Here is a 16,839-nt window from a genome sequence, read left to right as displayed (position 1 = left end):
TCATTTTCTCAAATACTTCTATACAATCTGACTTCTTCTTCTTCAGAAGAAGAAGAACAAGAAGAAGAAGAAGAAAAGGATGCTTGTTTTGAAGAGAGGTTGTGCGAGGAGATCTGCCGTTACCCACTTTTATATAATTTGTCTTTAAAGGAATACAAAAACAGCCAAATGGCGTTGAACTCCTGGCAAAGAACGTTATGGTGCATTGCCGCTACCAACTGGAATAGAGTGTGGATCAGGATATGAGCCCATCCGATGCGTCGCACCTGGCTCACAAAACTTGGACCAAGCTGTCAAACTAGGTGATATAGTTCTACAATAAAACAAAATTCAGCAGTGGCATAGACTATTTCTCGCCTAAAATGTTTTCAGAAATAGATTTTGGTGGATTGTTTAGACGGAATAACAGAAGTGAAATGGCGAGCATAGAACCAGGGATCAATCAGGGGCGTTCCACATTAGGGTATGTCACCGCTTAAACGGCTAGTTGAGTGAAGCATTGCGTCCCCTAGCGCCCTCGCCAGACCTGGAGGAAATGTAGCGTTAAGAGCACTGACAAAGCTGCGGTATTTAATGCATTGTGGTGAGAATGTGTTGTCCCTGCAGCCCCGGTACACGCACAGTTCACAGACACACACGGCTAAATGAAGAGCTTTTGTCTCTTGTCATTAGCTGACAGTGGGCGTGAAGGTCTGCAGCCTCGAGGTTTAATGAGGCGCCTCAGCAGAGTGTAATGAAGACAGTCGTCTGTAATCCTGTCATTAACACCAGCCTGTAGACAAAACCTCTGTGCTGCTCTCCCGTCCCCTAACCACAGACTTCTAACTTCACTCTTTGAAACTCACCCACCAGAAGGTACCACTCGCAACTTTCCTCTAACCTAATCTTACCTAGTTTTCTCAACGTTGTTTCACTGCATCCCCAAACTCAACAGAAGCAACACTTCACAGACAGAGATACGCACAGGTATTGACCATTTATAGAGTTAGATTTGGAAGAAAAGGCTTTGAGGAACAGTCTGAGCAGTAACAAGGTTTTTGCTGAGAATCCCCCTCGACAAACACATACACAAGCGTGAAGTCAACAAAAGCTTAACATGTAAGAAAGAGGTTGGGGAAGCAAACAGTGTTTGCATGAGGATATCTGCAGATGTAAAGGTACGGTCACATTACTTTTCTGTCCTACCAATATCCCAATTAATTTCTATTGAAACACAAACTAAGGACAAAAGTCAAGCATGCATTTCCTGTTTTTCCCACCGATTCGCATGACAGTGTTTATCTTTTTCCAGCATTGACCAGGCGGATGTAATTGGTCGACTAATAGAAACACTGATACACTGTGTTTGGAAATTGATTCTGACTTGTTTCATCACTATATTTAGTCCATTATCACACTACTAGACTAGAAAATGTAGCATTGCTCTCATACACTGTGTGCCATTGTGTAGACCAGGGCTTCTCAGTCCGAACCAAGGTCCGCAGCAGAACCGAACGGTAAATCATGTTCAGCAGTTTTTAATACTTTTATCAACATGGGAGTGGGCAAATATGCTTATTTTTTGCAAATGTATGTATATATTTATTATCGGAAATCAATTAACAACACAAAACAATGACAAATATTGTCCAGAAACCCTCACAGGTACTGCATTTAGCATAAAAAATATGCTGAAATCATAACATGGTAAACTGCAGCCCAACAGGCAACAACAGCTGTCAGTGTGTCAGTGTGCTGACTTGACTATGACTTGCCCCAAACTGCATGTGATTATCATAAAGTGGGCATGTCTGTAAAGGGGAGTCTCGTGGGTACCCATAAAACCCATTTTCATTCACATATCTTGAGGTCAGAGGTCAAGGGGACCCCTTTGATAATGAGCCCACTACAACCTCCGAAAGATCGACTGCATTAATGCGTTAAAGCAGTTAGTGGCGTTAAAACAAATTTGTGTTATTATCGTGTTAACTTTGACACCCCTAGTTATGAACATTTTCTATTTTTAAATAAATGTACTATTGATCAATACGTTGTTGGTGAAGTTGAATATACAGTGTAGCTGGAGGTCACTCAGAGCGATCCTGTCACCAGATGAATGTGGTTTTAATGTTTGACAACTAGTGTCAGAAATAATAAATGTCTGAGCCTCAGTTTTGTGCTGGCCCAATCACAAGAGATTAATTGCGACAACGAGTAGCCTACCGAGAGAGCAGGGCGGATGTTAAGTGAGTTGATTAAATGTTATTATGTCATCAATCGTTCCTGACCTCTGACCTTGAATAAAAATCAGATGAGTAATACGTTTGAGAACGCCTGGCGTAGACATCACGTCATTTTATTGAGGCCGAGTAGGGGGCAATTTCATCAAACTGAAATATGACCATACCTTACTGGTGAGAAGTGGCCGAGCTGTACACCTGTATGAATGTGACAGGGTGTGTTCGTCATCTGGTAGCCGAGCAGCTATAATGAATGAGGGTGAAGCTTGAGTGAAGCAGCTGATGCCAATCAGCTAATGCAACTGCTCTGCCTGGACTAACACTGTGATCCGTAACATTAGCCGGGTTAGCTCTCTGTAAACAGTAGTGGGAAGAAACTCTGAGCCAAGGTTGCATTTCAAATTAGGCATGAAGAAAAAAATACCAATAAAATCACAGTCCAGCAAGTAAAGAAAAAGGAGAATTCACAAAGCCAAATCCATCAGGACGCTTTTATAATTTATCAGTTTCTGTCAGTAAGTGTGTTTCCATCCACCTGATTTTATGTGCCTGAGTGAAACTTATTTTAAAAGTTGAAATACTGCAACAACAACAACAAATCACTTGGCTAAGGAGGAAAAGTTGGTGTATCGATAACTAGTACGCCTCTACCAACCAGTCAAGTTGCAGTTTACATCCATGTCTGTCCAAAATGTCATCACTTCATCATTTTATCCTGTTAGACATTTGTGTAAAAGTTTTTACTTTTAACTCAAGACTTGAGTGATGGCCAAAAACGTGTTTTTTTAAGGGTCACAGTGACCTTGACTTTTGTCCTTTGACTACCAAAATCTAAACAAGTAGCGTAAAGATCAGATCTTTTCCTGTGACTTCCTGTAAATTCTTTGAAGGCTGCTGGAAACGTCTGGAAACTGCGTGACTTGACTGCAGCTTGCCGCCTGATCTCGTGTACTTTCCAAGTGAGGCAAAGTTCACCTCGAACGAGCCTACTAACGTTCTTTTTTTCCGGTGGACAGGTGGGTCTATTACACGCTTTGCCGTGAGACTGGGCTAAAAAAAATATATATAACACGCTAAAGGAAAAGGGAAAAAGCACAAAAGCACAATAGGTCCTCTTTAAGATCAGATGATGCGTGGCTTCATTTCTCTTGTCAATTTCACAGCCCCTGATTGAACGTCCAGACTGACTGGAGGCTTTTGATACAGTAGTGGATCGGCTAAGGTCACAGAAAAGGGAGCGCATTGTGTATTTAAAGCATTTATAAATACTCGTTCTTTCCTCGAATCGACCGCGAAGTGCTTTTAGTACTTTGCAATCACTCGCTCTGAGATTTACAAACTCTCAACAAAGTCGGCGTTATGTTCTGAACATAGAATAATCATCTCACTTTGGAACAGAGTCGCACCTGTCTGATGGCGTGCAGCAGCTTGCCGTAGGAGTAGAGGATGACGCAGAACGGCAGGACCAGGCAGAAGGTGAACAGGCAGATGATGTAGGAGATATTGTTTGGCGTCTGGGTCCTCCAGTCCACGGAGCAGGTGGTGCCGGGACCCTCGGGCCCGTAGCTGCTCCAGCCCAGCAGCGGAGGTACAGTCCAGGCAATAGAGTAGAGCCAGGAGAAGCAGATCCCACCCAGCGCCGGGCGGTAGTTTCTGCCGTCGGCTATGGTGGGCTTCATCATGGTGGAGTACCGCTCGTAGGACAGGACGGCCAGGGAGATCAGGGAGACGATGCCTGAGGAAGGGGAAATGTAGAAACTGTGGTGAGTAGTTGTGTAACAAAATACTGCGGCATAAATTCCTGATGCCCCGATCCGATACTGAAATCGGATATCAGGCCGATACTGCTCTGATTATTTTTAATCATTGATTAATCTGGTCATTATTTTCTTGATTAATTCATGAATCATTTGGTCTGTAAAACACCAGAAAACAATTAAAAATGCTCATCACAAAATCATTAGACGCTTTGTCTTGTCTGTTCAGCAGTCCAAAATCCAAAGAGAATCAATATGCTATAATGTAAGGAAAGGTAAAGCAGCAAATTGTCACATTTAAGAACCTGAATGCATCAAATATTTTGCATTTTTGCTTGAAAAGTGACCTGAACGATTATCAATATAGTTGTCAATTAATTTTCTGTTGTAGCTCTACAGAAATTGGAAACTAAAAAGTGCACATTTTATATAAAATAAATCATTTTCTATGTACATACTTTATTTTCCATGTAACATGATGTGAGCTAATTGATTCTCTGGCTAATTACATCTTCAGCGGTTATAATCTGTTCACATTGAAACAAATATGCAGAGAAACATTGATTTGCATGGGAGCGGAAGCACACGGCCTTTAACTGCATGTTAATTACTAATCGATGAATGAGCTCTGTTGGTGTAAATTGTTGCTGAAGCGACGAAGACTTAAATCAGAGCTAATCAGCACATGCATGCTAAAGTGCTGTTCGGGGCACTTCACCTCCATTACATTGAATCTCTCAGGGACGAAGACTTTGATTACAGACAATCACAGCACCTCTATGCATAATGAAGGATTCTGATTGGCTGACACACACAGCAACGAGTGACAGTCTTGAGAATAATGGGGAATGATTTTGTGTTTGTGTGTTTGTGCATGTTGTATGTCTGCATAAATACAGTGTGCATGTGTGTGTGTGTGTGTGTGTGTGTGCAGGTGGATGAAGAGGGAGTAAGAGCCCTCTGCATTCATTACTGATGCTCTCTGGTTAGATGAAGCACATGGACTCCACAAGTGCCCTTTTAGGTCAAACAGATTCTTCCTGAGCATACTGTGTTAAAAAACATAAAAGATTAAATCACATGGGATTGATTTATTAAAATATTAAACTGAGTTATAAAGAAAAAATAAGACACAAGTACATTAATGTCCTTATGTGTAGAACTTTTTATTTAATTATTTAGTTAATCTCGATTAATTGCAAATTAATGCACATTATTTTATCTGTTCAAAATGTAGTATATAAGTATATAATACTCGTATTAACAGGGGGGTGGACAAATATGCTTGCTTTATGCAAATGGGGGATATATTTATTACTGAAAATCAAAACAATGATAAATATTGTCCAGAAACCCTCACAGGTACTGCATTTAGCATAAAAAAAATATGCACAAACATGGCAAACTACAGCCCAACAGGCAACAACAGCTGTCAGTGTGTCAGTGTGCTGGCTTGACTATGACTTGCCCCAAACTGCATTTGATTATCATAAAGTGGGCATGTCTGTAAAGGGGAGACTCGTGGGTACCCATAGAACCCATTTTCATTCACATATCTTGAGGTCAGAGGTCAAAATGGCCTTGACAGTTTTTCCCCATATCAATTAGGTTTAGCTTTAATATTCTGTTTTCTCATGATCATGGGCTCATCTATTTGTAATCTCCTTGTGATCATGTAATTATTAGTCTTGTGATCGCTATCTTGTGATGTCAACGTTGTTTTTTCATGATTGTGTGACTAATCAGAGGGCAGATTATCTAATAAACTGTATCACCTGCAGGATGAGAAAATTAAATCTGTGTCGAAACTACAAAGCGATGATATAATCATGGACAAATAAATCCTAAAAGTAGCAGCACCCACGGCTTCTCCAGCAAAGGTTAGTGGACTACATTAATATGAATGGTCTGCTACCTCAGCAACAGGGAAACTTCTCTTTAACAGCGACCATTTTTCCATTCATTTCCTGTAATGATTGCACAGTCTCTCTTCTTGCAGCCTGGTGGGGATTCGGAGGGAACGTATCAGTCCCCCTAACGTTGGCTTTGATTCAAACATGGCCCACTTTGATTCTCCACCATGCACTTTAATGGGTTTTTCACCTGAGGCCTTAAGCACCGGAATGGTGCGGAATAGATTTATGGTAAAATGAATGACCCAATGTCCTCCGCCTGAGTCAGCACAGGAGCTAATCATCTTTCATTGTCTACCACTATTCCTTTGTCTCTCTCTCTCTCTCTCTCTCTCGGTCTCTCTAAATATGTATTACCCTCTTCCTCCCTCTGCTACTTTCTACCTCACCTCTGTCTCCCTCTTTTCTTCCCTCTTTTCTTCAAATCCAACTGATGCCAAATCAAGACCATTTCTCCAAAATGCTGCACACTAAGCAAAACTTCCAGCACACTTAAGTTGGGCATACACTGTACGACTTTAGAAATGTTGCTGTGTAATCTCTGCTCCTACTGTACGAGATGATTGTTAGGCGATGTAAGGCCAAAGCTCAATGACCCAATGACCTGCTCCCTCTGTACTGTAGATATAAAAGGCTCATTCTAAGGTAACGAAAACACAACGATTCTTTTCAGGTGGTTATACACTAAAGAAAACATACTTATTAATTAATATTATATTCCATTTCTACCAATAGATAGACGGAATGAAAGGAAATATCGTTTCACGTAGCTGACAATTATTTTTATTAACAATTAACCTGCAGATGATTTTCTTCAATAATCAATCGTAAAAAATGCCGAGACATCCTGACATTGGTTATCGTTGTGTTTCAGACTGTTGGTCAGGGAAAGTCAGCAGTATGATGTAACAGAGAAGAGCAACTGGAGTCATATTGCTGGAACTCAATACCACTTCTGTCGATGTACGGATCAATATAATTGTTTCAGTTCTACACAGAGCAATGCATGCTTGTATTAATTGTAATAATTTATTTTTAAAGCATGACTGAAACTGACAATGAGCATCCTCTATATGTCTGAATGAGGTAGTTTTCACAGCAAAGCAGCTGACTAATTGTAAAACAATCAGGCATACTCAAGCTGTGTCTTGCGTCACTAATACACTTGAAAAAGGGCGCAGGGGGCGATGCTTCCTGCTTCTCTTCATGCTAGTTTAAAAAGTGGGCATATGCTCAAAAGATTTACAACCAATGTCTTTCTTTCAGATATTATCATCCAACTTTTACTTTCATATATCCCTGCAGCTGTTGCCCCATCATTATGATGGTGAACCACATCTGTAAGCTCATGATACTGACGTCAACTTTGACCTGATGTGGCTTGATTACAAGCTTCCTAACAGGCTGCACGGTGCAATAGCTCCGATGTTAGTCGCAGCGGGACGGATCAGTGTCTCATCAGTGAATTGACAAACAAACTGGACTCCATTTCGCAGGTAGAAGGTGAAACGAGAAGTCTCATTTCTGTTTTCACTTCAGTCCTGCCAACCTCAGTAGATCCATTTCTGTTTTGTGGGGTCTGTAAGTGATTGCCTCTATTCAGACTGATTGAACGGCATAATGCGTATTCCTAGTGATTCCTGGGGGTTATTTAATTTAAATACCAGGGTATCTGCAGGTCTTGAAAAGTCTTTAAAAAAAACCCATTGAATTCAGCTCCCTAAAAAAGGCATGAGATGGTATTAAAACGTCTTAAATTGCATTTACAAAAGTCTTAAATGTTATAAAATGTTTTTATATCTAACTGTTGGGAGACAAGGGGTTCTAACGTGGCCTGGAAAACCTGGAAAACGGTTGATACGTTTTCCAGTCGTTGAAAACACGTCGAAAATAAGAGAAAAAGTCAAATGTCCTGGAAAATGATTTCAATATTTTGCTATTTTCCTTTAGCTGACAATGACCTAGGCTACTTATCAGAGCTCCCCAAGATGAATAACATTGCCATCTGAAAGGGCTCAGTTATGTTCAGGATCATATTAACGGTCAAACGTTGGACGAGAATGTTTTGAATGTGCTGCTCTCAGTTATGTTGTACATCACGTGATAGCCCGTGCAGCTTGGATGACATTACATAACGTTGGTTTCATCCCAAACGGTTGATAAAGTTAAATTGGTTAGCATGTTTGGTTCAGTTGTAAAAGTTGGCATCCTTGCTAGCTTGGCGTAATGTCTACCTGAGCTGAGAATGAAGTCACTCCCTCTCTGTGTTGTAATCAGAGCTTCTTTGTGCTTTGTTGACATCGCCGGGCCGGCTGCGCGTGCCTTTTAGTGGATGTTAGCGTGCCCCACTGGTTAGCTAACGGCCGCTGCTCTGCACTGCTCTCATACGCCGGTTACAGCTGATAACGCTGTTGCGAAAGCGTAGCACCCACCCTCCAATTCCCCCCCAGGTTAACACTGTTAGGTCTGTCAGCAGTGTTGCCATGGTTTTCACTGTTAGCGCTGTTAGCACCGTTAGCTACGACCCGCCGGTTCAGCTGTGATGATGTTGCCATGTTGAGGGCCGTATGGAGGCAATAGAAATGCTCCCAATAGCATATAGAGCACTTTTAAGGTTTGTGATTCAACCAGGAGCAATGGTTTCACATGTGCATTGGGCATTGTTGAGAAAGTTAGATAATAATGAATGGGAAGCCGGGGTCAAAACAAAAAAAATGAAAAAAAATGAAAAAAAATTAAAAAAATATCCTGGAAAATGATCACTAGAAAAGATTATACACCTATAGACTTAAGTGGGATTGTTTCAACAGTGGTTTATATGCACAGGAGACTGTTTAATCCTATTTTGTGGCGTCTCAGTCAGCTCCATCAGACTTTCATCCTTCCATTTTCTGCTGCTTATCCAGTTCACCTTAATTTAATGAATTGTATCATTAGAACTTGTTGTTTTTACTGAAATAAAGTACTGGCTATTTCGCCATCGAACTTTTGTTTTGTGAAACACGTATTAAATTGGATTCTGTGTGGTATTGAAAAAGGTCTATATAAGCCTTAAATTGAACTCTGCAGAAACTCTGAACGGGTCATTTTAGTCCAACAAATACATCAAACACTGGGAAGCCACTTGCATGCAAAAACATTTGCTCAGCTATTTCACAAGTTTAATGCACACAAAGATCCTGAAGCTAAAAATGCACTTTAAAGAAGCGATGCAATTCAAGCTAAATCTCCTCCTCAGGCAGCACTTTTTACCAGTTAAAAAAAAAACACAATTTAGTTTGAACTCTTCTCACTTCTGAAAGGTGAAAGAATCAAATTTAAAAAGCAACTCTAACACTTCCACTAAAGGTGATTCATTTTCTGTTGATCAGACTTATTCTTCACTAACAATTACACCTGTGCACCATTTTTACTTTTGCTTACAGTCTTTCCATCAGCCAGAGTAAGATGTTTAAAAACTTGAACCTATAGGTTATTTAATGGCATTTTCAAAATGGGCTGCATTTCGTCTTGTTTTCCCACAATCTGATCAATTCTGACCAAACTACTCACATAAATATTTGATGCCAGGGTAGGGTGCCCATCTCTCAACTCAGGAGAGCCGATGATCAGCCCAGTCTGGCATTCAATCTCTAAAGCATCTCATTCAGAACAGTGAGCCTATGATCATCCCTAGTACAGTTTTTGATGTTATTGGTTATTGCTTGTTTATCCAACTTCTGAACTTACACCACAGAGAAACACTGTACAAAATGAATCATGAAAGTTCTGCAAATTAGATATAAATGCAACATGTCTACAGAGGGAATGTGTGAATGTGTGGAAAGATGTGCTTGTAGCATCCAGGATTGCATTTACGCTGCGGACTGTCAGTAGCTGTATAGTGGATTTATTGAGGAGTTGAGTCAGAGTCGCTCAATTTAATTGGATAAAGATAGAAGACAGAGTCCAAGTGAAGAATGGTTTGAGGAGAGGTGACTTACTGCACGTCCAGAATCAACAGAGAAAACAACTGATTTAAGAGCACCAACAAAACTTTACACCTTACTTCAAGTCCAGACTCCAAAGAAGAAACAACGTATTTAAGAGCAACAACAACACTTTACTTCACCTTACTCCAGAGGTCCAGACTCCACAGAGAAACATCAGATTTTAAGAACAACACCTCAGTGCATGTCCAGACTTCAGAGAGGAAACAACTGATTTAAGAGCAGAAACACCTTACTTTGAGTCCAGACTCCACAGAGAAAACAACCACATTAAGAGCAACAACAACACCTCACTGAAAGTACAGACTCCTGAGAGGACACAATGTATTTAGGAGCAACAACACCTTATTTCAAATACGGACTCCACAGAGAAAACAACCATTTTAAGAGCAACAACAACCCTTAACACCTTACTGCCAGGCCAGACTCGAGAGAGGAAACAACTTATTTAAGAGCAGCAACACCTTAATGCACCTTACGTCAAGTCCAGACTCCACAGAGAAACAACAGATTTTAAGAGCAACAACACCTTACTGAATGTCAAGACACCACAGCAAGAACAACGTATTTAGGAGCAACAACAACACCTCACTGAAAGTCCAGAATCCGCAGAGAAAACAATTGATTTCAGGAGCAACAATACCTCAGTGTATGTCCAGACACCAGAGAGAGAACAACCGATTTAAGAACACTTTACACATCACTGCAAGTCCAGACTCCAAAGAGGAAACAACGAATTTAAGAGCAACAACGCCTGAGTGCAGGCGTTGTTGCAGATTCCGTCCTAACGGGTTAGGAGCACCAGAAGACACCAGAGGACACCAGAGGACACCGGAGGACACAGAGGCACATGATTTTTTTCAGGGTTACCCGTTTCATGTACTACTGTCACGGTATAGCGACCGTTTTATAAAAATAACTTTTTTTTAATCATATTTGCTCCAATCTCGCCTACTTCAGCTTTAAGAGCAACACCACCTTACTAAACCTTACTTCAAGGCCAGACTCCAAAGAGGAAACAACGAATATCAGAGCAACAACGCCTGAGTGCAAGTCCAGAATCTGCAGAGAAAACAACTGATTTAAGAGCAACAGCAACACTATACTAAACCTTACTTCAAGTCCAGACTCCAAAGAGGAAACAACTGATTTAAGAACAACACCTTACTGCATCTCACAGTACTTCAAGTCAAGACCCCAAAGAAAAACCAAGAGATTTAAGAGTAACAATGTCAAGAGAGCAGTAAAAGTAACAGAGATAAATCAGGAAGAGGAGATGAGTAAAGGAGAAGAGAGGTCTGTAGTTTATTGACAGATAATTCACTTACATTTGCTCTCAATCACAGAGTCTCTTAAGACTACAAAGAGAAAAAAAAATCTGAGAGAGCATGAAAACACCCCTAGTCATCATCATCTCTCTCTCCTCTTGTAGTCTTTGCTTCAACAGCTAGAACATCACGATGTTTCCTAGCAGAGAGGTGACATTAATCAAGCCCTGGCACTAATTAGAGGGATTGTCCTGAAACTGAGAGGTCACAGGTTTGATCCCAGCACTGGTGAAGAGCTCTGTCAACAGTCCTGTTAAAACACCTGACACAACCTCTGAGGATCAAGATGAGAGCCGAGCAACAGCAGATATATTATGTAATACGATCAGAAATGCTTTTTCCATGTTTTATGTTTTATTTTCCATCAGTCCTCCTCTCTAAAAATGTAAAGTTAGCTCTGGGACTGAAGCTGAATTATGACACATCATATTATTTATGTCTGCAGGAAATTCAGTTTGCACTCTTATAGCAGCTCAACATAATCAGCAGCGAACAGCACATTACCCCTCACAACTTAATAGGATTGTAATTGAAATTAACTGCAGAATGAAATTGGTTAACAGGATTTTAATCATGTTGTTAATCTTCTCAGTTAGTTGTATATTGCCCGTTGCTGCAGGCGATTAAAGCAGATTTTCTTCATTCATGCTCCTGTGAGCTTCTACAGCAGGAACATATGTTATAGCAGAGCAAATCTACAGCAAGATATAAGGGAGCATGCTGCTGCTGTTGCTAAACTGGAATTTTGTCACTTTTCATGATAAGATTTCCTATTTAAAGATGTAGAACTGATCAAATGTTGTGACTTTTGGTGCTTGTTTGGATCAAAGTGCATGGTGTGCAGTGGTCAAGTTGGAAAACAAGACATTTTGGAGACCAGATTTGCACATTTTCAGCAACATTTAGGGTTAATATGTTGAGAAAATAAGTCACTAAACCTGAATTTTGTCACTTTTTAACGTAAGATTTCCTATTTAAAGATGTAGAACTGATAAAATGTTGTGACTTTTGGTGCTTGTTTGGATCAAAGTGCATGGTGTGCAGTGGTCAAGTTGGAAAACAAGACATTTTGGAGACCATTTTTTGCACATTTTCAGCAAAATTTAGAGTTAATATGTTGAAAAAGAAGACACTATCTGTCTGGTTGTAGAAATAAGAAACAAAATCAACATTTCATCTCTTTTTCAACTGTTAAAGGTGAAAATAAGAAGGAAAACATGAGATTTAATTCGTTAATAAGTAGTTGTATATTGCTCGTTGCTGTAGGTGATGAAAGCATATCTACTTCATTCATGCTCCTGCCAGCAGCTACAGCAAGAACATATGTCATAGAAGAGCAAATCTACAGTAAGATATCATAATTATGAGGCAGCGTGCTGCTGCTGAACCTGAATTTTTCATGATAAAAATTCATATTTAAAGATGTAGAACTAATGCAAATGCTGCGACTTCTGGTGCTTGTTTGGATCAAAGTGCATCAGATAAGTGGACCGCTTCCTGATGGACCTGGTCAACAAGGTGCCCACCATCTCAGCTGAGGACTTTGAGAACATGCTCAATTCCAACATCAATGACCTGTTGATGGTGACCTACCAGTCTAACCTCACCCAAGCACAGATTGCTCTAAAAGAGACACTACATGTACACTACACTACACTCAAAGTGCAGGCAGTGGTCAAGTTGGAAAACAAGACATTTTGGAGACCATTTTTTGCACATTTTCAGAAACATTGAGTTAATATGTTGAGAAAAGAAGACACTATCTGTCTGGTTGTAGAAATAAGTAACAAAATCAACATTTCATCTCTTTTTCAACTGTTAGAGGTGAAAATAAGAAGGAAAACATGAGATTCAATTCATTAATAGGTAGTTGTATATTGCCTGTTGCTGCAGGCGATAAAAGCATATTTTCTTCCTTCATGCTCCTGCAAGCAGCCAGAACATATGTTATAGTAGAGCAAATCTACAGTAAGATATTCTGATTATGAGGGAGCTTGCAGCTGCTGCTAAACCTGAATTGTGACTTTTGGTGCTTGTTTGGATCAAAATGCATGGTGTACAGTGGTCAAGTTGGAAGACAAGACATTTTGGAGACCAGATTTGCACATTTTCAGCAACATTAAGAGTTGATATGTTGAGAAGAGAAGGGCATGTCCGAAAATAGACACAGACACTATCTGTCTGGTTGTAGAAATAAGTAACAACATCAACATATCATCTCTTTTGCAAAATACACCTCAAGTGCAACTACCTTTGTTTACATTTATTTAGTTATTACATCTACCCTACCTGTTTTACAAGTGCAATTACCTGACTTTTGGTGCATGTTTGGATCAAAGTGCATGGTGTGCAGTGGTCAAGTTGGAAAACAAGACATTTTGGAGACCAGATTTGCACATTTTCAGCAACATTTAGAGTTAATATGTTGAGAAAAGAAGACACTCTCCAACTGGTTGTAGAAATAAGAAACAAAAATCAACATTTCATCTCTTTTTCAACTGTTAGAGGTAAAAATAAGAAGGAAAAAATGAGATTTAATTTGATAATAATGTGTCTCCAGTGAGTGACACATTGCCAGAGGAAGATGGAAACATGCTGCTCACCTAAACATGCGTTGACGAACCCATACCAGACGCACCCAGCTCGTCCGATCAGCCATCGCCCCTGGGTGCTGGCTGCAAAGCTGAACGGAGTCCCCAGCACGCTGACCAGCAGGTCGCTGGCTGAGATGCTCACCAGCAGCAGGTTCATGGGCGTGCGCAGCGTCCGGTACCTGCAGAACAGCCCGAGCACCAGGAAGTTACTGAGGAACCCGAAGGTGCCGATGAAGCCCAGACATACCGCCACCAGCAGGTGACCATTTGGGCTCAGAGACGGAGGAGGCAGAGAACCGGACAGATCCTCCAACGAGTCCGTCTCCGTCGCTCCTCCTCCTCCGGTGCAGTGCGCACAGCTCAGGCTCACGTTGCACACGAGCATACCTGATGCACCTTGCACCTGCACGAAGTTTGCACCACAGGACGGAACCATGCGGTCTCAGGTGGACTCGTGTTAGCCCATCTGGAGGAGCGAAGGCGCACGAGGGAGTCCTCTGTTGTTGCGCATGTGGTTTGATTTCACTAAAGGGATGGAGATGGAGATGGAGATGGAGGAATGCGTAAAGGAGCTGCTGCTGCTGGGGGGCTATTTCCAGTTCTCCAGGTCGTGACAGCTACTTGGTGAATGAGTGAGGATTCAGAGAGCCAGAGAGATGCCAGTGCTCTTCATGTTTTTAGATCCGCCTCCTCATTGCCTGACGCCGTGCGCTCCTGGTCTGGAGAGGAGCGCTCCTTTTTTTTTTTTTAGTAAGGTACAGGGTGTTCACCGCCTTCGCCCAATGTCAGCTGGGATTGGTTCCAAGTAGTTATGAGCTATTATGATACTTGACCTTATAAGTCATTATAAAATGCTTTATAATGGGTTGTGATTATTTGTATAAAGCATTATGAATATTTATGAGTGCTTATAACTGTATACAGTGCTATAAGGATATTGTAGAAAGCAGGAATGTTGAAAGTGTTGGCATTGGACGTAAAAAAAAGTCTTAAAGAATCATCCAACATAAGGAACTCCCACAAGAAAAAGTTTACAAGCGATATGATTTTAAATGTGGCTTAATCTGCAAAAACCCGCAACACCAGGCGGCTCGGAGGTGCGTGTGTGTGTTTGAGAGAGCGTGTGTCATAATCTCAGACCACCATCAGACCATCAATGGAAGCATTGTATAACACTATTTTGGGTCATAAAACACACTGCAAATGAAGGGAAAGTGATTGAAAAGCTGTGTGACAGGTGCCTGTAGAGCAACACTCCACATTTCTTCTACATTAAAGGGACTGTTTGTAAGAATCGGAAATGCTTGTTAACAGCGACACCTGTGGCCATTAAAGGGACTGTTTGTAACGTTTTACAGGTATAAATCTACCCGGTCGGCAGCGTCGGCGTTAGGGACGGGCCATGGGGGTCCAGGCCCGACCAAAAAGGTCACTGTGCCCCCTCAGCTGAATTATCTCCTGACAAAAAACTAAACTGAAATAACAGCTAGGCTATACGTAAAATTCATTCAGTTTGGTAATGGAAGGACTTAACACTGCAATGCAAAATAAAGCACAAAACAGTGATAGTTTTTCATGGGTCGGCGCCAGAGTGTTAGTGGCGGACGGGCAATCAGCTTTGACAGGGGGGCATTTTTTTTCACCTCATATAGCCTTTATTAAGTGTATCTTTGACATTATCATGTTTCATGAAAGAAATAAACTGACAGAGAGGTGTATACATACTGCCACTTATGCGCACAGGTGTGCACGCACACATACACATGCTGTTATGTCCACAAAAACAGGTTATAAACTAACACCGTGTCCTAACTGGATGCGAGCATCCGACTGTCGCGCTGCATCGCGCATCTGACGCTCTCTGTCCACTGAATATGTTAAATCTGCACCCCTGTTACATCATGTAAACAAACCAGGAACATATCAGCTGTGAGCTACAGATCAGATTGGAGCTGAAGACGTAACCACCTCAAAGATGGGTTAGTAGTACTCGTTATCTTCCTACGTTCTTACTAAATCTATTGAGCTAGATTTAAAAAAACAAAAACAAAAACAAACACGCAAACAGAGCGGATCGCAGGGCGTGCCTGAGGAGTTATCTGTAGCCTCCAGTACCTCCTCATTTCAAAACAGAAACCAAAATAAGGTGGCAGCTGGCTGGAGAAGATCACTAGATAACAACCTACTTGCTCTTGGCTATATCGTATGTTATTTACAGTAAATATCACTAATAAAACGTGTGTTTTCTGATAAATAAAAAAGTACGAACGTAGGAAGATAACAAGTACTACTAACCCATCTTTGAGGTGGTTACGTCTTCAGCTCCAGTCTGATCTGGAGCTCACAGCTGATATGTTCTTGGTTTGTTTACATGATGTAACAGAAGTGCAGATTTAACGTATTCAGTGGACAGAGAGCGTCAGATGCGCGATGCAGCGCGACAGTCGTTTTATAGTTCCTTTAAAACAGTTATAAAAACATAAAAACATTAAAGATTAGAAAATAAAAGCAAGCTAAAAAAAAAGGCTAGGATAGAAGCTAAAGTAGAGTATAACACACGAGTAAAAGCTCTAGTGCAGTATAAGATCATTATCTGGTTTAATAAAAGGCAGCAGCAAACAGGAAAGTTTTAAGTTTTGATTTAAAAGAACTCAGAGTTGGAGCTGGTCCTGCAGGTTTCTGGGAGCTTGTTCCAAATATTTGGTGCATAAAAACTGAACTCTGCTTCTGCATGTTTAGTTCTGACTCTGGGGACACTAAGCAGACCTGATCCAGATGACCTGAGAGGTCTGGATGGTTCAGAACATAGCAGAAGATCAGACATGTATTTTGGCCATAAACCATTTAGTGCTTTGTAAACCAGCAGCAGTATTTTTAAATCAATTCTCTGAGAGACAGGGAGCCAGTGTAGAGACCTGAGAACTGGAAGCATTGTATAACACTATTTTGGGTCATAAAACACACTGCAAATGAAGGGAAAGTGATTGAAAAGCTGCGTGACAGGTGCGTGTAGAGCAGCACTCCACATTTCTTCTACAT

At 40.9% G+C, this 16,839-nt stretch overlaps 1 protein-coding gene across 1 annotated transcript in view; it reads right to left on the bottom strand.

Annotated features, from left to right (window-relative positions):
* tmtopsb (teleost multiple tissue opsin b) overlaps positions 1 to 14,444 on the bottom strand; it is a 30,603-nt gene extending 16,159 nt beyond the window's left edge. Inside the window, exons 1-2 of the mRNA XM_037757341.1 lie at positions 13,810 to 14,444; positions 3,626 to 3,954 (exon numbers count right to left, since the gene is read on the bottom strand). Coding sequence (XP_037613269.1) covers positions 3,626 to 3,954; positions 13,810 to 14,236 — 756 coding nt within the window. The 5' untranslated portion in view covers positions 14,237 to 14,444. The remainder of the gene's footprint in view (positions 1 to 3,625; positions 3,955 to 13,809) is intronic.
* Between the last annotated feature and the right edge of the window lie 2,395 nt (positions 14,445 to 16,839).

Source organism: Sebastes umbrosus, chromosome 21 (genome assembly GCF_015220745.1).
Source record: "Sebastes umbrosus isolate fSebUmb1 chromosome 21, fSebUmb1.pri, whole genome shotgun sequence".
NCBI lineage: Eukaryota > Metazoa > Chordata > Actinopteri > Perciformes > Sebastidae > Sebastes > Sebastes umbrosus.
The sequence above is the reverse complement of the archived record's forward strand: the minus strand, read 5'-3'. Positions and strand labels throughout refer to the sequence as shown.